Raw genomic sequence first — 22,445 nt, 5'->3', positions numbered from 1 at the left:
GCGAGACTCTTAACTGAAGTATGCAATGATGTGCAAATTGAACCAGAGCTTCAGGAGATCACCACAGAGACCATGTCCGGGAGAAGTGCAAATACCACCATAGGTGCTAGGCTTGATGTTGCTGCCAGTAGTCTCTGGGGAGGCAGACGGGAGAGAACCCTGATGGACGTCAGAGTCTTCAACCCTTTTGCTCGCTCAAATCGCAACACAACCCTAGACCAATGCTTCAGAAAGCACGAGAGGGAAAAGATCCGTGCATACGGACAAAGGGTGAGAGAAGTGGAGCACGCTACTTTCGTCCCCATTGTGATGTCTGCGACTGGAGGCCTTTCAAAACAAGCTACAAACTTCTACAAACGACTGGCCTCCCTGCTAGCAGATAAATGGGACCAACCCTACAGCACCACCCTGCATAGACTCGCAAGCCACTCCCTTTTCTCTGATTGGACGGGGGCGGGAGAAAAAGGTGACTCTGTGTAAATCAGGAATGCTATTAAATATTAATGTCACGTGCAAATTATCCAATTTATTCTGATGTGTCAAAAGCTAAAGACACACAGAAGACAAGTATACAGATCTATCTAGCCAGCCTTTTGATTTTATAGATCCTTGTACCAGTGTCTGTTGTGCCACAACTTGTGGATTAGCATGGAACAGCTGATGAACGTAGAAATCTTGGCAGTCCTTCTTTGAACCGAGGAGTGGCAGCGATTTAAGACAGCTTGTACAAGTCTGACTACTCTCAATTCAACTGCTGCCGTCTGCCATTATCTGTCTTGTATTGTACAGGTTATTAAAGCTTTAGGCAACCAATGACTTTCGGCTGCTAGTTCTCATCACGTAAAACTAAAACAAGCTAATCTCTGCTGGTGTCTTAGATGACTATATCCTAGCTGAATGCCTGATGATGTTATTACTCCATCATCTTCTCTTTTCTAGCACTAGCATCCATTCTTAAACTGTAGCTAAGAAGCCCGCGATCACTTTTGCAGGCTACGCAATTCTACTTAACCTCACGCAATTTTTGGATCACGTGGAAAAATCAATGAATAATCTCTACCCAAATTCTGGTAGAGACAACAAAATGTGTCCCAGAGTCACCAGTCCCTTTTCTCCCGCCCCCGTCCAATCAGAGAAAAGGGAGTGGCTTGCGAGTCTACACCCTGCACTGGCTGAGATGCTCCCTCTCTTTCAGCCTGCTCAGGTCCGCCATTCAATGCATACGTGGCGCTCGTTCATCAAGAGGCCACGCTATGAAGATGTCACCTGTGGACCTGGTTATAGCAGAGGCCAGCTTGTAAAAACTAACAAACTAACTGTTCACCTCATGCATGTACACACTATTTTACATACACTGTTCTTTGTTTTATTATTTTATTATTTTATTATTCTATTATTCTATTTATTATTCTATATATTATTATTTACTTGCTTCCACCATAAAGGTGTTGTTAATAACAAAAAAAAAATAGAGAACAGAATGATTCATTATCCTACATTATCCTTGAGACAAGAACCGCAAAAGTAGTCATTAGATTCGAGGTAATGTCGTTTTTAAGCCGCGGCTATTTCCTGAGATGCAGCCACCTCGCTATTCCGGCCAAGCTGCATGGTCCCAAGGGTGACCGGATTAACGAGAGTCTACTGTAGCACACTACTGTGACACTCCCAGAGGGGAGTTGTTAGACAGTGTTTTCACGATAGTCCTGTATATGACTCACTGTTCTGAGTCAGCACTGTGTCGTACTGATGAGTTCTAACAAGAACGAAACAGGAACATATACCTGTAAACTAGTGTATATGGCAAACACACAGCATGCATGTAACACTGCATGGGCTAACTTTAGAGACAAATAAAAGTGTTCAGCACACATCACCCATGCAGCCTAATGATAGTCTATAATTATCTCAAATCTTTGATGCATGCATATATACATTCTGCTCAGAAATCAGTAGGTACATCATAATTAATATAGGGCTGTTTATTGAGCAGCCGATGAGTTCGAGTGAGTTCATATACTGCATGGTGTGGAGAAAGTAAGCTAGTGCCCTCAATGAATAATTAGTCTTTGTATCTGTAGAGATAATTAAACTTAAATACTTATACATGTACAGAGTTGGAGTTCAGTACAAAAAACAGCTTGCATGCACGGTGGGGCAAAACGAGGTTTGATCATAATTTGAGAAGGGGAAGCCCCACCATAATATTATACACATCATCCACTTTAGTACCATAGTAACAGACAAGTGGAGTCACCGTTTCAGTTGTGTTACTACATAAAATTAGCTAAAACAGCAGACACTCAGCTACAACCATATCGTATTAGCATTCGTGTTGAGATATGGACCCACACACACACACACACACAGCTGTGGGGGCCATAATTATTATAGCCCATGCATGCATGCATATCAATCTTTATAACATCCCTGACTTTAGCACCATAGTAACAGACAGGTGGGGCTGTTGTTTCAGGTATGTTACTATACCATTAGCTAAAACAGCAGACACTCAGATACAACCATATCATATTAGCTTCCATTCGTATTGAGATATGCACACATGCACGCGCGCGCGCACACACACGCACGCACACACACACACACACACACACACACACACACACACACACACACACACACACACACATACATGCAGCTGCATGCATGTGGGGGAATGTGCATCAATTATGTACGCTGTCTGACACATACTATTATACGCTCTAGCACAAAGCCAATTGAGTATGAGCTAGCAGATGTTATACATGTAGCCCATCAGCAATATGTAAGGTCAACCAAACAAAAAGCAATCAGGCTAGAGCAGCTACAATCAAATTAATATAAGAGAAACTATACTGAATCTGCCATTTGTTTCGGAACTATATAAACCATGCACTAATTATATACCCACTAACTTTACGTTCATATAATTATGTTCACAGCTACGACATTGTTTCTCTCTCAGCCATTCCTGACAAGTTGAATGAAGGCCTCTAGAATGGAAAACGATTCTGTGAGGAGAAGAACAGAGCATTACTAAACGTACTATACATTACTAAACGTACTATACATTATAAATTTAAATTTTGGCATATCTAGCTGCATGGTTGGCTACCAAGGTTATACTTCACAACACATGCACAACACATGCATGCAGCTGGCTTAGGAAGCCACTCACCAACAGTGTATCAGCAGGAAGGCACAAATCCCAATAGCACGCATCATGGCTGACTGGACACTGGCTGCAAGTGCTTCCTTTTATGTACGGATTGACTCCAGGAGTGTTACCCCTGCATGCATTGATTTAAAGATTAAAACGTGAATAGTTTTATATAGCTTTTCACATGCATAACTGTTATAATGCATCTATAAAGATAGACGATAGACAATGCGAAGTAATAAAGAGACTACACTCACGCCGGTCCATAGTTGCACACGAGTATCTCTCTTGTTTTACCCCTACCTGCAGGACAGTGGGCAAGGGCACATCCAACGTGGGTTGTAGTGGCCCAGATTATCTACATATAAATTATATAGAGCATAATTTATACGCAATCATCAATATCAATTATATATATATATATAAGGAGGGCCTGCATAATAATCTCCAGCCAATCATTGAAATCAAATGTACTAAACAGTAGGCTCTCGCCACCCTTTGGGACAGTGCAGCTTGGCTGGAATAGCGAGGTGGCTGCATTTCACAAAATAGCCGCGGCTAAAAAGCGGTCCCTACTAATCTGCAGTTCTGTCTCGAGGAGTGTAATATGTCAAACCACACCCATATCCGCCCGTAATAAGCGTATAAAATTACATGGCAAGCATACGGTATAGCGAGTGGCCGCATGTTCAGGGCGAGTTTGTGCAGTAAACATCTAGCTAGCAATTTATGCCAAACCAAATGGCCGGTATATTGAGGTGGTCGTACTTCAGAGAGCCGGAATAACGAGAGTCTACTGTATACTTCCCTTCATAGTACATTCTCAACATTTTACCTGGGTGTAACGACGACAGTTTCTGCCTGATTGACAAAAAGGATAGTTATAGTACTCTCCTTCTTCTGCCATGATTTCGATAAGATACCAGATGTACATTTTTCTTCCAGTGTATGCTAAGATGTTTTCACCGACTGAAGAGAAATAAGGAGCTGCTGCTTTGTCTCTCTCAGCTTTGTTGCTATGATAATATTTGCAGTTCTCAAGATATTTTTGTGCGATGTTTGCAAGCAAATCGCTCCACTCCTGCATGTGAGTGTGTGTGCATGCGAAAGGGTGGTTGTGTGAGTGTGTGGACGTGTGTGTGTGTTGACTTACAAGTTCAACCATATTGGCTGCAGTAGGGCGCACCCAACTCCTGTAGTTATTGTGAGCATTGAGGATCGATTCCTTGTCATCATCACTCAGGGTAATAATCTTTCCGCTAGCCGTCCCAATACAGAGGACAATGCCGGCTAGAAGGCAACAAAAAATGGCTCCAGTCTTCATTTCTGTAGTGCTGTAACCGTTCGGAAAAATGATGACTTGCGGTTGAATTTTAATCGAGAAGAAGTTTAGCTGCTACTTTTATACTCAGCAATTGACTGAGACGCTGCTTCTTATGTAATAACACACGTACACAGAAAGATTGTATTACTAGCAATCGAGCAGCTGTTAATTCAGTGGAACGATGTATGGACCCAACAAACACATCAGATCATTAACCACACATTCCCGAGCACTATGCACTCAGCCACACACAAAGCCAATCTCTGCACTCAACTTTAAGACTGAATAGAAGCAATTATTATTATCGAGGTTACGTAATAAGTCAACCAAACTAGACAACAATCGTTCTATCGCTAGAGCAGCTACACTGCAATTAAACGATATGAACTATGTATGCAAGCAGCATGACTGAATCTGCCATGTGTTTCGCAGTTGAAACTTTGAACCGAGAAAAATTTTAGCTGCTCCTTTTATAACTCAATGACCGCCAGCAATTGATCGACTGAGACGTTGCATCTTATGTAATAACACACGTACACAGAAGATTGTATTACTAGCAGTTGTTAATTCAGTGGAACGATATATGGACCCAGCAAAACACATCAGATCATTAAGCTCCCATCATATGCACTCAGACACACACCACGCACAAAGCCAATCATCTGCACTCAACTTTGAGAATATTGACATAAAGCTACAATAAGTATTATCAGCAGTTAAACAATATGAACTAAGAAGAAACTATACGCATGGCTGATCCTACCATGTGTTTTGGAACTACAAACGATGGCCACTAATTGGTATAGCTACTCACTAACTTCATGTTCATATGTTCATAGCTATACGACATTGTTTCATTCCCTTTCTCTCTCAGCCTCCATCATGTTCATGATGAGTTGAATGAAGGCCTCTTGACTGGAAGAGGTGTCTGTGAGGAGAATAACAGAGCATTCATACTAAACAAATTACAATTTCAAATTGGCGTAACTATAATTATGCCAACTATGGTGTGTACTTAGCGCTGGTTTACCAAGGTTAAAGTATGGCAATCCTGCAACCATTTGTAAGGAGCTATACATGACCTGCATGTACACTATATATATATATAATTATAGTGTACAATGTATGCAGCTATAGCTTATAGGAAGCCACTCACCAACGTTTGAACCAAAAGTGCACAATTTATTACTGCACGTGTTGAAACCAGCTGGACACTGGGTGCACGAGGATCCTGGTACGTACAGATTGACTCCCTGATAGTTACCCCTGCATTGAAAACGAATGGTTTTTCGTTATTAGAGTTATAATATACATAATTATATATCTATAGAGATAGATGAGCAATTAATGCAGACTCCACTCACGATGGTCCATAGTTGCATATGAAAACATTCATACCGACAGAAGGACAGAGGGCAGTGGCACATCCAACGTGGTTGTAGTGGCCCAGGCTATCTGTATACATGTAAATCACAATTATAATTATGCATGCTATACCTCCCTATACATGCATGGTATACACGTATATCTCACATCTTACCTGGGTGTAATGACCACAGTCTTCGCCTGAGTTACAATTGGGGTAACTATAATGCTGCTTTTCTGCCCAGTCAATAAAATGTTGATAGTCGATACTTCCAGAGAATGCTACAATGTTTTCACCAACTGAAAAGAAATAAGGAGCTGCTGCTTTGTGTCTCTCAGCTCTGTTGCTATAATGATATGTGCACTTTTTAGCATGTGTTTGTGCATTCTTGGCAAGCACCTCGCTCTACTCATGCATGTGAGTGTGTGTGAGGGGGTGGTTGTGTGTGTGTGTGTGTGTGTGTGTGTGTGTGTGTTGCATGACTTACAAGTTTAACCATAATTATTAGCTGCAGTAGGGGACACATCACTCCGAATATCATTGTGAGTTTTGATGATCACTGACTTGTCACAATCACTCAGGGTGACACCTGTTCCGCTAGCGGTTCCAATACAGAGGACAATGCCGGCTAGAAGGCAACAAAAAATGACTCCTGTCTTCATTTTTGTAGTGCCGTAACCGTTTGGAAGTGATGATTTGCAGTTGAACTTTGAATCGAGAAAACGTTTAGCTGCTGCTTTTATAACTCAATGACTGCCAGCAATTAATCGACTGAGACGCTGCATCTTATATGTAGAAACACACGTACACAGAAATATTGTATTACTAGCAGTTGTTGGAACGATATATGCATGGACCCAACAAACACATCAGACCATTAAGCTCCCATCATATGCACTCAGACACACACCACGCACAAAGCCAATCATCTGTACTCAACTTTGAGAATATTGACTTAAAGCTATAGTACAATAAGTATTATAAGCAGTTATGTACTAAATTCAAGGTCAACCAAACTAGAAAAAAATCATTCTATCGGTTTAGAGCAGCTACACTGCAATTAAACGATATGAACTAAGAAGAACCTATATACGCATGACTGATCCTACCATGTGGAACTACAAACCACTAATTGGTATACAGCTACTCACTAACTTCATGTTCATATGTTCATAGCTACGACATTGTTTCATTCCCTTTCTCTCTCAGCCTCCATCATGATGAGCTGAATGAAGGCCTCTTGACTGGAAGAGGTGTCTGTGAGGTGAGGAGAATAACAGAGCATTACTAAATTTACTACAATTTCAAATTGGCGTAACTATATGCCAACTATATGGTGTGTACTAGCGCTGGTTACCAAGGTTAAAGTATGCAACCATTTGTATAAGGAGCTATATAGTGATACAAGTCATGTACAATGTATGCAGCTATAGCTTAGGAAGCCATGCACTAACCAACAGTTGAACCAGAAGAGCACAATTCATTACTGCACGTGTTAAAAGCAGCTGGACACTGGCTGCACGAAGATCCTTGTACGTATGGATTGACTCCCTGATAGTTACCCCTGCATTGAAAACGAATGGTTTTTCGTTATTAGAGTTATAGTATACATAATTATATCTATAGAGATAGATGAGCAATTAATGCAGACTACTCCACTCACGATGGTCCATAGTTGCATATGAAAACATTCATACCGACAGAAGGACAGAGGGCAGTGGCACATCCAACGTGGTTGTAGTGGCCCAGGCTATCTGTATATACATGTAAATCACAATTATAATTATGCATGCTATACCTCCCTACAACATATACATGTACATGGTACAGGTACATCTCACATCTCACCTGCTTGTAATGACCACAGTATTCGCCCCAAATGGGGTAACTATAATGCTGCTTTTCTCTCCCCAAGTAGTTTATAAAATTTTGATAGTCGATACTTCCAGAGAATGCTACGCTGTTTTCACCGACTGAAGAGAAATAAGGAGCTGCTGCTTTGTCTCTCTCAGCTCTGTTGCTATATAACGATATGTGCACTTTTTAGCATGTGTTTGTGCATTCTTGGCAAGCACCTCGCTCTACTCATGCATGTGAGTGTGTGTGAGGGGGTGGTTGTGTGTGTGTGTTGCATGACTTACAAATTTAACCATATATTAGCTGCAGTAGGAGACACATCACTCCGAATATCATTGTGAGTTTTGATGATTACTGACTTGTCACAATCACTCAGGGTGACACCCGTTCCGCTAGCCGTTCCAATACAGAGGACAATGCCGGCTAGAAGGCAACAAAAAATGACTCCTGTCTTCATTTTCGTAGTGCTGTAACCATTTGGAAGTGATGATTTGCAGTTGAAACTTTGAATCAAGAAAAATTTTAGCTGCTGCTTTATAACTCAATGACCGCCAGCAATTAATCGACTGAGACGCTGCATCTTACGTAATAACATACGTACACAGAAAGATTGTATTACTAGCAGTTGTTAATTCAGTGGAACGACATATGGACCCAACGAACACATCAGATCATTAAGCTCCCATCATAATATGCACTCAGACACACACCACGCACAGAGCCAATCATCTGCACTCAACTTTGAGAATATTGACATAAAGCTACAATAAGTATTATCAGCATTTATGTACTAAATTCAAGGTCAACCAAACTAGACAACAATCATTGTATCGGTTAGAGCAGCTACACTGCAATTAAATGATATGAACTAAAAAGAAACTATACGCACGACTGATCCTACCATGTGTTTCGGAACTACAAACCACTAATTGGTATACAGCTACTCACTAACTTCATGTTCATATGTTCATAGCTACGACATTGTTTCATTCCCTTTCTCTCTCAGCCTCCATCATGTTCATGATGAGCTGAATGAAGGCCTCTTGACTGGAAGAGGTGTCTGTGAGGAGAATAACAGAAATTTACTATTGGCGTATCTATATATATATATATAATATTATGCCAACTATAATTATGGTGTGTACTAGCACTGGTTTACCAAGGTTAGGCCACTGTTATAGTTGCATACTTGTTTCAGATGAGAATACTAGCTCAACCCCGATGAGGGAGGGAGGTCTTCATTACTCATTATCCCATTATTTGATGACGTCATATCCTATTTTTTTAACTGACGAAAATTCACAAAGGACGGAGTCTGAACATAAATTTTTTTTACGCACTGGCTTTTTGGTGCACAATGCAACTTGCACATGGCACACATGGTAAAATAATGCAATGTCAGCAAAAAAAAGGACTATGACCTCAAATAATGGCTGACATCAGTAATAATGACTTAATTGAGGAGGTGAGCAAAACCGAGGAGGGAGGTTGATCTGAAACAAGTATGTAACTAACAGTGGCCTTATAGTATGGCAATCCTGCAACTTTGTAAGGAGCTATATAGTGTACAAGTCATGTACAATGTATGCAGCTATAGCTTATATAGGAAGCTACTCACCAACAGTTGAACCAGAAGAGCACAATTTATTACTGCACGTGTTTAAGCCAGCTGGACACTGGGTGCACGAGGATCCTTGTATGTACGGTTTCTCTCCATCAAAGTTACCCCTGCATTGAAACAAATGGTTTCGTTATTAGAGCCTTGCATGTTAATTATAATGCTATAAATACGTATATATATATATATTATAGAAATAGACGACCAATGCAATGAATAACTCACGCCGGTCCATAGTTGCACACAAGTATTGTTAAACGGTAACCCGGAATATAAAAAGGACAGTCGGCAACGGCACATCCAACATGGGTTGTTTTGGCCCAGGCTATCTATACATGTAAATTAAAATATCATGCTATAATTTATATACCTCCCTATATAATTATATACATGCATGGTATACACGTATATCTCATCTTACCTGGGTGTAATGACCACAGTCTTCGCCTGAGTTACAATTGGGGTAACTATAATGCTGCTTTTCTGCCCCCCATTGGTTGTTGATAAGATCCTGATAGTCGATTTTGTAGAAAACGCCTGCTAAGATGTTTTCACCGACTGAAGAGAAAGAAGGAGCACCTGCTTTGTTTCTTTCAGTTTTGTCGCTGTGAGCATATGTGCACTTTTCAGCATGTGTATGTGCAATATTGGCAAGCACATCGCTCCACTCCTGCATGTGTGTGTGTGTGTGTGTGTGAGGGGGTGGTTGTGTGTGTGTGCATGTGTATATATGTGTGTGTGTATTGACTTACAAGTTTAATCATATTGGCTGCAGTAGGGGACACATCACTCCGGATATCATTGTGAGTTTTGACGATCAATGACTTGTCAGCATCACTCAGGCTGACAACCGTTCCGCTAGCCGTCCCAATACAGAGGACAATGCCGGCTAGAAGGTAACAAAAAACGATTCCTGTCTTCATTGCCTTAGTGGTGTAACCGTTATATATAGGCAAACTGATGATATGCAGTTGACTTTGGATTGAGCAGATCGAAGCTTAGTTGCTTTTATACTCAATGATCTGTTACGCTGAATCTTACATGCATGCACAGAAAGATTATATTACTAGCAATTATAGAGTTGTTAAATCATATATAGACACATACTATTAGCCTACATTGCATTGAGAGGTATGGACCTCCCATATATACATCAGCCGAGCACACATAGCTGTGCACTCACTCAATTATATGCACTTAGATACACACACCAAGCACAAAGCCCAACTAATCTGCACTCAACTTTGTGGAATTTACTATATTCAGACACATATACAGGATTTATCCTATTAGCCTTGAGAGGTAGCACATGCACACATAGCTGAGCACTCACTCAATTATATGCACTCAGAGACACACACCAAGAACAAAGCCACCTCATCTGCACGCAACTTTGTACTAACAATTATGACACATACATTTATCTTATATTAACCTATATATTGTGTTGAAAGATAGCTGAGCACTCACTCAATTATATGCACTCAGACACACACCACGCACAAAGCCACCCATCTGCACTCAATTTTGAGAATGAATATTGACATGAAGCAGCCATGCATGCTTCTTACATAATTATATGCCTCGATGTGCATGCGCAAGCGGTATAGTGTGTTTGTGTGTGTGTGTCTGTCTATGTAGACTGCTACAGCTGCTCAAGGATGCAAGTGAGCAGTTCCGTGGATTTGCAAAATAATGTTTCGTTCTCGAGTTATGCCTAGTTTTGCTTACTTGGAATGCCAATGCAGCCTTTCAGAAGAGTGCGTAGCAAAACTTGTCCATATAGAGTCTACTTAGTAGTTAGCTCTGCACTAGAACGCTAGCTATATTGGTAGCTGCAAGAGTGAGAAGAGAGCTGCAAGGCTCTACATGCAGCATCCATTAATTTAAATTTTTGGCATCCATTATAGCAAAAATGGTCGATCATTTCCCACTCTTTGAGTTTCCCTGCGAGTCTGCCTGCATGCAGCAAAATTAATGCAAGCATTTTTCATATTCAAGCATCCATTATAGCAAAAATGGTCGATCATTTCCCACTCTTTGAGTTTCCCTGCGAGTCTGCCTGCATGTAGCCTCGATTCAAGGCCGATTAAAATACGTATTTTAATCGGCCTGGAATCAAGGCTAGCCTGCATGCAGCAAAATTAATGCAAACATTTTTCATATTCGAGATTACTAGTGAGTTTGCTATAGAGAAGCACAACAGTAGATCTACCACAGGCACCATAGCTACACTGAAATGTTAGCCTAACGTAAACATTGTATGCCACACATTCCATTGCATGCAATGTGACTGATGATGCATGTCCCCCCTCCCCTGCTAAAACATATCCACTATCAAATTACACATGCAGTCTTGAATTATACCGTATAGCTGGGGAATACGTGGTTGAACACTGGACCACTAATATTTTACTCACAAATGAAGCGACCATGACTACCTGTTTATGCGGTTCCTCACTTGGATGCAATCAGATTAACTTAGACTAAAACTTTGACATGTGAGTCCATTTTCATTCAATATTATGACTAAAATACAAAAATTAAGATGACGACCTTTACCATCTAACAATACACGTAGACATTCTGCCGGCCAAGACCTACTGTCTTAGAAAGCCACAAAAGAAAAAAAACTGTTCGTTCAATGTAAATAGTTAATTAGTTCTCGCATGGTAGAAGTAATGCGACTTTGGTAACAGGTCGTTTGTAGATTCCGTCTTTGGTCTTGAGTGTAACCACGCGAACTAGTCCATCGGCTCCGGCGTTCGTCTCCATGATACGAGCCAGAGGCCACTGAGAAGTCACTAAATTATCCTCTTTAAGAACAACAACATCTCCAACACAAAGGTTTTTACTAGGGTGCTTCCACTTGGAATACTTACGAAGTGCAACGAGGTATTCCTTTCTCCATCTTTCCCAGAAGTGACGAACGAGACTTTGGCACAAATACCATCTTCGAAGAACATTCTGAGGTTGAGAAGATTGAGGATGGTCAGGTATAGCTTGTACAGGTCTGCCGATCAGGAAGTGTCCTGGCGTCAACATTTCGATACCTTCATCGTCATTGTGAGGAATGTTGCCTAGTGGTCGGCTGTTTAGGCACGCTTCTACTTGAGTAAGGACGGTACACATCTCTTCGAAATCGAGTTTAGAATTTCCAACTACTTTTGTCAAATGAGTCTTGAAGCTCTTCACAGCTGCTTCCCATAAACCTCCAAAGTGAGGTGCACGTTCAGGGATGAAATGCCAATCGATCCCTTGAGTTGAGCAAAAGTCGTGTATGGTTTGATTTGAGAGTAGGAGAGCATGTAGTTCCTTCAGCACACGATTGGCACCCACAAAATTGGTGCCGTGGTCACTCCATATCGAGGTAGGCTTTCCTCTTCTAGCAATAAATCTTCGCAGACAGGCTATGAAAGACTCTGTGGTGAGATCAGAGACAAGTTCCAGATGAACTGCCTTTACGGACATCGACACGAAGACGCACACATAGGACTTCAAGATGATTGGTTTGCGTACAGAACCACGTTTGAGATACAAGGGGCCAGCATAATCCAATCCAACATTCTCGAAGACAATGTCCGGTGTGATTCGTTCAGTGGGCAATTGTCCCATCATCTGAGGACTTGGTTTGGGTGCTTGACGCCTGCAAATAACACATTGTCGGATTATCGATCGGATGGCTCTGTGTCCACCAAGCAGGTGAAAATTCCGGAACAGGGAGGAAGAAACGAGTAGTGATCCACCATGTAGTAGACGCTTATGTTCAGATCGTATCAGCAATTTGACGAGAGGGTGTTTTGAGTCGAGTATAACTGGATGCCGGCTATTATAGGAGAACTTCGCTTTCTGTTGTCTTCCTCCAACTCTGACAATTCCAGTATCATCAATGGTTGGATTAAGAGAACGTATCTTGCTCGAAATCGGAAGCTTCTGGGATTTTGTCTTCAGAATTCTCAATTCGTTTGGGAAATTGGCTGTTTGGATGACCGAGTAGAGATAATCATTAGCTTGTTTTAGCTCCTGTGTAGTCAGACAACCATTCTTGGGTTGTAAACCTTGAGGCTTTGCCTTGAAGTTCTTTGCCTTGAAGTTGTGGACGAATCGCATAATCCAGGCAATTACTCGCTTGTAGCAATCAAAGGAGGAGAACTTGTCGATAGGTATGAGAGGGTCTTCTGTGATTACTAAGTTGCAAGCGGTGGTGCACAATTCTCCATCATCAACATTGATATCGACAGGTGCTTCATTCTTGGGCCACTGAGTTAGAGGCAACTTCACCCATGAAGGTCCGTTCCACCATAAGTCGTGGTGTATGAGCTCTGAGGGAAATAGTCCCCGAGATGCACAATCGGCTGGATTTTCTTCACTCGCAACATGTTTCCAACAGTCAGCCGGTGTCAGGTCCATTATCTGAGCAACACGATTGCCCACATACACCTTGAAACGACGTGGATTTCCTTGAATCCAAGCCAACACAATAGTAGAATCAGTCCAAGCGTGTATAGAACTTGATGGCATGTCAAGAACGTTCTTGCAGTGAGAGAGTTGCTGTGCGAGGGTCAACGCTCCATTCAACTCCAATCTTGGTATTGTGAGCCGTTTGATCGGAGCAACACGAGTCTTCGAGGTAACGAGTGAGGTGTAAACGACACCATTAGTGTCTTCCATCCTGAGATAAACAACACTTGAGTAGGCCTTCTCTGAGGCATCGGAGAATCCATGTAACTGCGTAGATACGATAGAGGCTTCCTTAGGGTAGTAGCATCGTGAGATGTGGTGGGTTGAGAGCATTGGTAATTCACGTCTCCACTTTGACCATTCTTCAAGGATGGTGTCTGGCACACGGTCATCCCAGCCCACTTTCTCGAGCCAAAGCATTTGTAGGAGAATTTTAGCCTTGATGATGGTGGGAGAATACCACCCCAATGCATCGAATGTCTTCGCAACGTCAGAAACTAGAGATCTCTTAGTCATGCATTCGACAGGTGGAAGTTCCGTCACGTTCACACGAAAATGGTCATGAGAGGCATTCCATTCGATTCCCAGCGTCTTGGTGTACTGGTCGGACTCTGATAATGCGACTGTAGCTTGAGAATCTCTCAGATCCTTTGGAATGCGTTTCAACACAGAGGGATCACTAGAACTCCATTTTCGTAACAAAAATCCACCCCTTTTGAAGAGGGCATGCATATCCAATTGTAGCTTTACAGCTTCCTGACTCGAGTCTGCGCCTCCAAGATAATCATCTACATAGAAAGATGTGTGTACTTGTTTAGCTGCACAAGGGTACTCGGATTCGAGATCGATTGCATTTTGTTTCACGCACATGTTTGCGACAAAGGATGATGCTGAGACACCGAAGGTAACACGTGTCATTCGATAATCCTTCAATGGTTCTGCGATACTGTTCCGCCAGACGAATCGATGTAGATCCTTGTCATTGTCTGTAAGTAGTACGGCTCTATACATTCGGCTCACATCTGCGATCATTGCTATGCGATGATTTCTGAAGCGGATCAAGACATCTAGAAGTGGTGGATGTACAGTTGGTCCAACCATGAGAGTGGAATTGAGAGAAGTGCCGGTAGAAGTGGTTGCAGACGCATCAAAAACAGCACAGACTTTAGTGGTGGTACTGGATTCCTTGTGTACGACATGGATAGGGAGGTAGAATACTTTGTCTTGAGGTTTCTCCAGATCATCAGTTGGGACCTCTTCAGCATGTTGATCGTCAAAGTATTCCTCAATGACCTTTCGTACTTCAGGAAATATTCCTTTTGAATGGATGGACCGTTCAAAGGATAGAAAGCGGCGAACAGCTTGAGCTCGTGATTCACCAATTTTAGAATCCTGGGGACGCTTGGGCAAAGGAACCATAAACCTTCCATCTTCTTTACGAACGTAATTCGTTTGGAAATGCTCAATTGCAGATCTTTCCTCCAAGGTGAGAGTACAGTTGGGGACTGCCTTTTCTTCTACTTCCCAAAATTGTCGAAGAATGTCATCGCCTGTCAGCACGGAGGTCAGGTGAGTCGTGACTAATGTTGTGTTGTCTTGAGAGCCTGTGCTTCCAGCCAGGACCCATCCAAATTCTGTGTTGAGGGCTGTGGGCGAATCACGAGGTCCGGACCGTCGACCAAAGCGTATCACATCAACGAATACTCCTATTCCAAGTAGGATGTCAATTCTTCCAGTTTTGTTGTAGTCGGGATCTGCCAGAGTAAGGCCGTCCAAGTGTTTCCAATTCTGAGTAGGGGGTGACGGGTACATTGGTATGTCGCCAGTAATCTGAGGTACTATGAAGGCATTGACCTTGTGCTTTTTTCCTGATGATTGCATAGACGATATGATAATTTGGGTCACTGACTGTTTCCCGTCGCTATGTTGCAAGCCTGCTATACCACATATCCTTGCATTTTGCGTCGATCTTCGTAGATGCAGTGCTTGGGCTAGGCGTTCGGAAACGAATGATGCTGAGGATCCAGTGTCCAACAGCGCTCGTGCTTTGACTACCCCTTGTGGAGTTTCCACCATGACTTGACAGGTCATTAACAAAATATTGGAACTGACTGACACATGTAGCGAAGTGGCGTCAGTAAACTCTGAGGTGCCAGCAGGCAATCTTTCCTTGTCCGTGTGCTTTTCCTTGTCCGTGTGGAGCAATGAATGGTGCGGTTTTTGGCAGTGTTTGCAATGGTTCAAGGACTTGCATTTCTTCACAAAATGGCCAGGACGTAAACAATTCAGGCAGTGATTCTTTGATCGAAGCAGTTCAATCTTCTCATCATGTGATAGGGATCGAAACTTGGAACATGCGTACAGTTGATGTTTCTCTTGTCCACAAGCTGCGCAGTTGTCAGAGTGAGTTGTCGCATTTATGAACATGGAATTAACTGGTCTTGAGGCACGTTTCTTTTCAGTCGAAGCAGCTTCAGCCGCTTGCGCTCTTAGATTGAGAAAATCGAGCAATACTTGATAGTTTGGGACGTCAGAGTGTTCTTGACTGTGTTTCTGCCACTCGAACATGGTGGTCGAATCGAGTTTCATCTCTAACAGAGAAGTGATAAAGGCTTGAGACGGTTCATGCCCTAGCGACTTGAGGGCTCGAAGGTGTTGAGTCACTATATCATGAAGTGCACGGATTTCCTTCCCAGTACCATCTCTGAGAGCTGGGACTTCAACGATGTGACGGACGTGCGTTTGATGAATTTGACGAGGGCGATCGTATCTCTCCTTGAGACATTTTATTGCTTCATCATAATGGTCACTTGACTTGGTGAGGCCAGCAATGATGTTCTTTGCTGTCTTGTCTTTGATGGCATTTTGCAGGTACATCAGTTTCTCTTCTTTAGGAATGGTTGTTCGCTCGTGTACAGATACGCAGAACTGCTCCCAAAAGTTCTTCCATCGCAAAATGTCTCCTTGAAACGTCGGTAATTCGAGTTTTGGTAGCTTGGTCACAGAGGTTTCACTTGGCATAGCAGCAGGGGCATTGATTGAACAAAGGCGTTTCTTAATGGTGATAATGCAAGTGAAAACAGTCCTTTCCGTCTTGGCTAAGTCTCTCATAACAGCATCTTCGGGTGCTGCATCTGAGGTCAGTAGAGATGTGTTCAATTTAGTCAACTCGACCTTGATCTCGATCATTTGATCCCGGTATTCTTCAAGGGTATATACCAAATCGTCTTCTTCATCGTCCAGCGTGTGTATAGTTTCAGAAACGGACTCCACCTTGGCCTGTAACAGGGCTAATTGCTTCGTAACCACCCTTATTGTGTCTGGCGTGGTAGAAGGTGTAGCTGCAGTTATCAAGCGCTGTATGCGGATACTGTACCCAGAGACTACGTCATCGTTTTCGTCGAGAGCTTCTTGCTCTTCCATTAGGTTATCATCCTCAATGCGATCAATGATAGAAAGCTGGTGATTTTTGAACTGTTGTTCAAGAGTTTTTAGCTTTTCAGCTAGATTCTTTGCGCTCTCTAGGAGAGTGGGATCGTGTGGGTTAGCCTCAAGTTCTGTCAACTTGGTACTAAGCTTTGTCAGAGAGGACCTCACTACAGTCCTCCTCTTCTTGTGAAATGCTAATTGTTCAGCCATCAGTTAGTGCTCCAGACACGTGGTCTGTTTCCAATTTTAGCACACCGAAGAATGTCGTCGTTTGATAGTCTTGCGAATTCGAGTTTCTTGAGTTTCCAAGTAGAGAAACGATGAAGCTATAGGGTTCAATAATCTATCCGGTTTGAAGGACCAATGTTTATGCGGTTCCTCACTTGGATGCAATCAGATTAACTTAGACTAAAACTTTGACATGTGAGTCCATTTTCATTCAATATTATGACTAAAATACAAAAATTAAGATGACGACCTTTACCATCTAACAATACACGTAGACACTACCTTATACCTAGCTGCAGTGCAAGCAGCAACTATAGAGCACTATAAAGTGCAAACCCTCGGCTGGTGACATGATTATAAAGGAGTGATACAATGCAGTGCATGTAGTATTATGTATGACTGAGCTGTCTAGCACAGCAACTCAGTAACTTTTTTGACGTAAAAGCATTGCTACGTACTGATGGTGAGTAGTGCATGGTACACATGCACTTTTGACTATAATCACAGTGAAGAAGCTGGAGTCTTATGGCCCTGGTGCTACGATCCGGTATCTAGAGTCAGCAAAGAAGCCTCCCAAGACAACAAACCAGTCACAATTCTAGCTTTCTACCCTTTTCCATTGTTCCTGGTACGAGATCACTTCAGCATAATAGGCCTACCTCGTCTAAAGACCGGGTGTATATATATAGCTGCCAACCTTGTAAAGTTCAAGCTTCTTAGCTTTTATTTGACAACAAAGCATCAAAATCTGCCACTATTAAAACTAATAACTTGTTGTGTGAAGGCTATCCATCTATCTCAGCTGGTAATTGGACTGAACTCTATCAAGTTGGTTCGAGTCGTGCAAATGCTATAAACGCAACGTTATGGAATCCAGGTAAGCGGACTCACACATTACAAACAGACAAACAAACCAGACGACTACTATACCCGCGCCTCGGGTAAAAATATCCACGAACTGACTAAAATAATATTGCTTAACCCATGAATATTTGCCCCCCCCCCCCCCCCCGAAAAGTACCGCTATACGGTATTCATGCACAAGTTAATGAGATTCATTATACTTTCGGCTGGTCATGTGGCCGTGTGTCTCGGGATAATAATTAGTAATAGCAGATGGTGGGGTAAGTCCCTGACACTGACTAGGGGAACCACCAGGGAAAGCACCAGGTCTGCCAACAGGCTATAAAAACCTCCAACAGAATCCACAATATATCAATTAAATCCGCAATTTAAGTCTGAGAGAGAGAGTCTCCATATCAGCATCAACATTTCAAAAACTAACCAAAAGAGGTATTAAAGAAAAATTGAATATCCAAAGAGTTCCGAACTCCAAACTAGCTTCTCATTTCAATTTTCATCACGAGATTTAATCTCAAGTGCAAAGAAGTGTACAAGAGATGAGAGGATTTCTTAGGAGAATTGAAACTAGCTCTTGAAGATCACACTCGATGGCTATGAAGAGTCAAGCGGCTGGCATCACGTTCAAAGCCGACAATTGTAACACTCCTCGTAGAGTTGTTTAGCAGAGGCTGAACTAAGAACAGCTGCATGTAGCCCCTGCTGCATGTGATTAGCTTAGCTGCCATAATTATAATTATATATTTATGACTCTTTTAGTTGCTGCCAAATTAGGCTGTTACGTGTTTTGTTAAAATCAGAACATTATTTTACAATCTGACAGTTTACTACGTATATATGGCTGCATGGGTGGGTGAGCACAAGGGACTGCTATAACTTTGTGTATACTGGAAATCATTATGTACAACGTAGGTATAAGACAACAGCTGACAGATCATTTATAGTCGTCTGTGTATAGCTGCATATAGCTTAAGGACAAGTACTTTGGACCTGTCCACCAGCTGTGTCAATACTTGGGCCAGACAACCTGGCAACTAGCTTTATAGGAGAGTCACCAGGGAAAGAACACTCTGGGCATCATGCCAAGGCTAACAATGCAGAGCACACCACTGGACACACAAGACATACCATACACAGCTGTTGACTCATTTATACACACTCAGACACAATACTGTAGCACAAGCATTTCATCTGCAAATCTGGATGTAATAGGTTGGGTTAGGAGCTTAATTAATTGACATGAAGCTATCGTATCTCAACCAGTAATTAAGGTCAACCAAACAAGAGCTAGAGCAATTGCTAGCAGCTACATAAACTAGGGGAAACTACATTTTTTGGCCATGCATTTTGAAATTCTACTTATACAGAAGTGCATGGAGATTTATTAGGAATACGAACAACTTATACTTATAGAGGAACTTCGACAAGACAATACCAGCTAAAACAACTATAACTACGTATTCATTGGATTTATTTTATCTTATACACAACACTTACCTTTTAAACAAAGTGATCACATGAGCCAAACACAGTGAGAGGAGAAACTGCTGGCTCAGCACAACTGGTAGGTATACGAGATCATTATCTCTTCCAAAAGTAATAGGTGAGCAAAAGAGGCCAGTGAGTCCATCTGTTCCAGTACAGACAGACACATCTCTTTAGGGGAGCCCAGCTGCAGGGGGGAGTTTACATAGTATAGATCTAGTCATGTGATTTGAGCAGCCGTACCTCTACGATTTGTCCACTAGCGACCACCTGGCGTCAGTCTCACACACAGGCAGTCATCTGAGGAGAGAGAGAGGAGGTCCCAGCCGAGGTCAACTAGGATGGACTGAGAGGGAGGAGGGGCAATGTGCATGGGCACCATTGTAAAACCATAGTTGATGTAATTACAGCGCCAGAAAAAGTATTCCACTTCTGACTGGTGCTTAAATTACAGTGGCGCGTATGTGCTATATAGCTAGTGTATATATAGTGCTATAATAGTGCAGTTTTTTTAGTACGCCGGTGGATTTACTGTTTGATTGGTGTCTGTATGTAACAGCTGCATCTATAGACAGTTACTGTATAGCACAGCTATACGCATCAAAATTAATGCAAGCACATAATAATGTTGTAGGCCAAAAAGTAAAGACGACGTATTAGCCTTGGCAAGCGCTATAACAAAATTATTGCAACTGTTGGCGCTTTTTTAGGATCTAAAAAATTGCATTCAGTCTGAGTTGGCGCTGTAACTATATATACGGTGAATGAGTTTATTAAATGTGCATACCTTGTACTTGTATGTAGCAAGAGTTGGACTGCACTCTCCACTGATCTGGAGTCTAACTGCTCCCAAAGACCCACTAGAATCAGGTCACCCTCTTCAGGTACCTGCAGTGGAAACAGTATATACTTTAGTACAGTGCATGTGTTCAGTAGCAGCAGACAAACTTACATAGTCCTGGCCAGCTCAAACCATTAATATACATGTATTATTTTTATTCTTGAGAGTTTTGTCTCCGTTCAAAAAAAAGTGTACATGCATGTAAATTAATAGTGAAACTTAATTGCAATAATATATAGTTGTGTTCACATATAATTGTACTGTAATATTCAATGTTCCAATAGTTCCTCCACTCTGACTAGTACACTCTCCAACATGTCCATGTGGTTACCTGCCACCTCCAGCATCTACACACGAGGGGAAGGGATAATAAATTAATTTGGCATAATTATGGTGAAGAGTGGGTACAATTAGGAGGTTTGATTATTATACCGCTGCATAGGCGTGGCCTGGCCAACCGTTCTGACGGGTGGCCGGGGGACACGCTTATATATAGGATTTGTACTTCTGCACTGAGTGAGAAGTGCGACTAATCTAATACCACTAATTAATGGTGAATAGCTACTTGGTTAGAACTGTTTTGCTTTCAGGTGGTATGGACAGTTGAGTGGAATTGGAGCCAGCCCAATATCATATTATGACTCCAATATTGAAATTATAACTGGACATGCAGTTTATTGGGGCGAGCGAAGCGAGTCCCTTAGTTAGTCATGCACGTGGTCCGGGTGATGTATGTATGTATGTATGTAGCCTCGATTCCAAGCCGCTGAGAAAGGCGGCCTGGTATACACTGTTTACGCATGCGCCAGAATTACCAAGAATCTTGGTAATCGTAAATTGCAGTATATTTATCAGTATTCTTATTCCGCATTAGTTTGTAAAACATTGATATCCGTTTCATTTATAATGATGTCATTGAAAAAAGAAATCTAGTCCAAGTTGTGTAATGGCTGCTACCTTCTCTTCTGCTCTTGTGTACGCGTTATCCTGTGTTGGAATACCAGGTCTAGTCTTGAAAGACAAGCAGCTGGAGGCGTTGAAGTGTCTGTACGCTGGTGTTTATGTGGGTACCGTACCGACCGGCTATGGCAAGTCGCAGAGCAAGTCCATCTGCTTTCCAGACACTCCCTTTCTTGATTGATGTGAAGCTTGACAAGACCAGTGCACCTCTCTCTGAAAGAAGTGTTGTGATGGTGATTTCTCCTCTTGTTTCTCTGAGTGAAGCCATCTTCAAAGTGTTGGTGTGTCTGTTCGACGTTCAGTGCCATTTCTCTCTGGAAGGAAGTATTGTTGTGACATTTGCCGAAAATTGGTCACAGAGTAAGTACGTGGTATCTGATCCGAGAACTGTGTGGCCTGAATGTGTTTACAATCCGAGGGACTTGTGTGTATCCGATCCGAGGGACTTGTTGCTTGAGTGTGTATCCGGACTTGTTGCTTGAGTGTGTATTAATGGATAGTGCTTTCAATGGTAAATCTATTGTGTAAATCAATAAGTAGTCCTCACATTATGTTATGTCACAGCCACTGTAGACTACTTATCCACATTTATATTTTACCCACAGGTTTAACTAATTTCTTATGAGATTAACTTGTCGCCTGAGTGTGTATCCGATCCGAGCCTCAAGTTAATGAATAAATCTACAGAGCTGATGTTTTACTTAGCTGTCTCTGTCTACAGTATATGCAGAGAGGTAGCCTCTTCTTTTTCTTTTTTCTGTTCTTTATCACAATAAGATAAAATACTGTTTTAACGTTCAATGAGATAAATACGGTAAATAATAAATTAATTGTCCACCCACGCGCCAACAGTAA

The 22,445-nt window shown here is 42.0% G+C and overlaps 4 protein-coding genes and 3 long non-coding RNA genes across 10 annotated transcripts in view; 1 reads left to right on the top strand and 6 right to left on the bottom strand.

The window, feature by feature from the left end:
- The window catches only part of LOC135343376 (peptidase inhibitor 16-like), a 42,560-nt gene that overhangs the window by 9,176 nt on the left and 10,939 nt on the right, over positions 1–22,445 (bottom strand). Inside the window, exons 1-5 of one of the 3 annotated variants that reach the window (XM_064540381.1) lie at positions 10,078–10,387; positions 9,747–9,995; positions 9,551–9,654; positions 9,326–9,435; positions 8,515–8,767 (exon numbers count right to left, since the gene is read on the bottom strand). In XM_064540381.1, the coding sequence (XP_064396451.1) occupies positions 8,694–8,767; positions 9,326–9,435; positions 9,551–9,654; positions 9,747–9,995; positions 10,078–10,248 (708 nt within the window). In that variant the 5' untranslated portion in view covers positions 10,249–10,387 and the 3' untranslated portion in view covers positions 8,515–8,693. Of the gene's footprint in view, positions 1–8,514; positions 8,768–9,325; positions 9,436–9,550; positions 9,655–9,746; positions 9,996–10,077; positions 10,402–22,445 lie in introns of those variants that run through there. The other 2 variants (XM_064540382.1, XM_064540383.1) reach the window with 2 other exon arrangements.
- Positions 2,787–4,656, bottom strand: LOC135343377 (peptidase inhibitor 16-like). 2 transcript variants are annotated; one of them, XM_064540385.1, is made up of 5 exons: positions 4,314–4,654; positions 3,996–4,241; positions 3,418–3,518; positions 3,179–3,290; positions 2,787–3,011 (listed from the first exon to the last, which is right to left on the bottom strand). In XM_064540385.1, exons 1-5 carry the CDS (start codon positions 4,482–4,484, stop codon positions 2,994–2,996), a joined length of 648 nt encoding a protein of 215 aa, XP_064396455.1. In that variant the 5' UTR covers positions 4,485–4,654; the 3' UTR covers positions 2,787–2,993. The 2 variants fall into 2 exon arrangements, with proteins under 2 accessions (XP_064396455.1, XP_064396454.1); XM_064540384.1 differs by lacking the exon at positions 2,787–3,011 and having other exon boundaries at positions 3,118–3,290; positions 4,314–4,656.
- Positions 4,934–7,540, bottom strand: LOC135343385 (uncharacterized). The gene is made up of 7 exons (XR_010397144.1): positions 7,514–7,540; positions 7,305–7,414; positions 6,338–7,107; positions 6,025–6,196; positions 5,849–5,939; positions 5,641–5,750; positions 4,934–5,412 (listed from the first exon to the last, which is right to left on the bottom strand). It is a non-coding gene; the product is annotated as an uncharacterized LOC135343385 (long non-coding RNA).
- On the bottom strand, positions 11,812–17,694 carry LOC135343372 (uncharacterized). Its single transcript, XM_064540374.1, has 2 exons — positions 15,641–17,694; positions 11,812–15,574 (listed from the first exon to the last, which is right to left on the bottom strand). Exons 1-2 carry the CDS (start codon positions 17,423–17,425, stop codon positions 11,984–11,986), a joined length of 5,376 nt encoding a protein of 1,791 aa, XP_064396444.1. The 5' UTR covers positions 17,426–17,694; the 3' UTR covers positions 11,812–11,983.
- On the bottom strand, positions 18,521–20,771 carry LOC135343386 (uncharacterized). Its single transcript, XR_010397145.1, has 4 exons — positions 20,742–20,771; positions 20,577–20,677; positions 20,033–20,135; positions 18,521–19,976 (listed from the first exon to the last, which is right to left on the bottom strand). It is a non-coding gene; the product is annotated as an uncharacterized LOC135343386 (long non-coding RNA).
- Positions 20,792–22,445, bottom strand: part of LOC135343374 (glomulin-like) — a 37,208-nt gene continuing 35,554 nt past the window's right edge. Inside the window, exon 16 of the mRNA XM_064540376.1 lies at positions 20,792–20,977. Coding sequence (XP_064396446.1) covers positions 20,900–20,977 — 78 coding nt within the window. The 3' untranslated portion in view covers positions 20,792–20,899. The remainder of the gene's footprint in view (positions 20,978–22,445) is intronic.
- LOC135343383 (uncharacterized) lies at positions 21,378–22,416 on the top strand. Its single transcript, XR_010397140.1, has 2 exons — positions 21,378–22,101; positions 22,196–22,416. It is a non-coding gene; the product is annotated as an uncharacterized LOC135343383 (long non-coding RNA).

The sequence above is a fragment of the Halichondria panicea genome, chromosome 10 (genome assembly GCF_963675165.1).
Source record: "Halichondria panicea chromosome 10, odHalPani1.1, whole genome shotgun sequence".
Taxonomy (NCBI): domain Eukaryota; kingdom Metazoa; phylum Porifera; class Demospongiae; order Suberitida; family Halichondriidae; genus Halichondria; species Halichondria panicea.
Note: the sequence above shows the minus strand (reverse complement) of the source record. Positions and strands in the feature narration are given on the sequence as shown.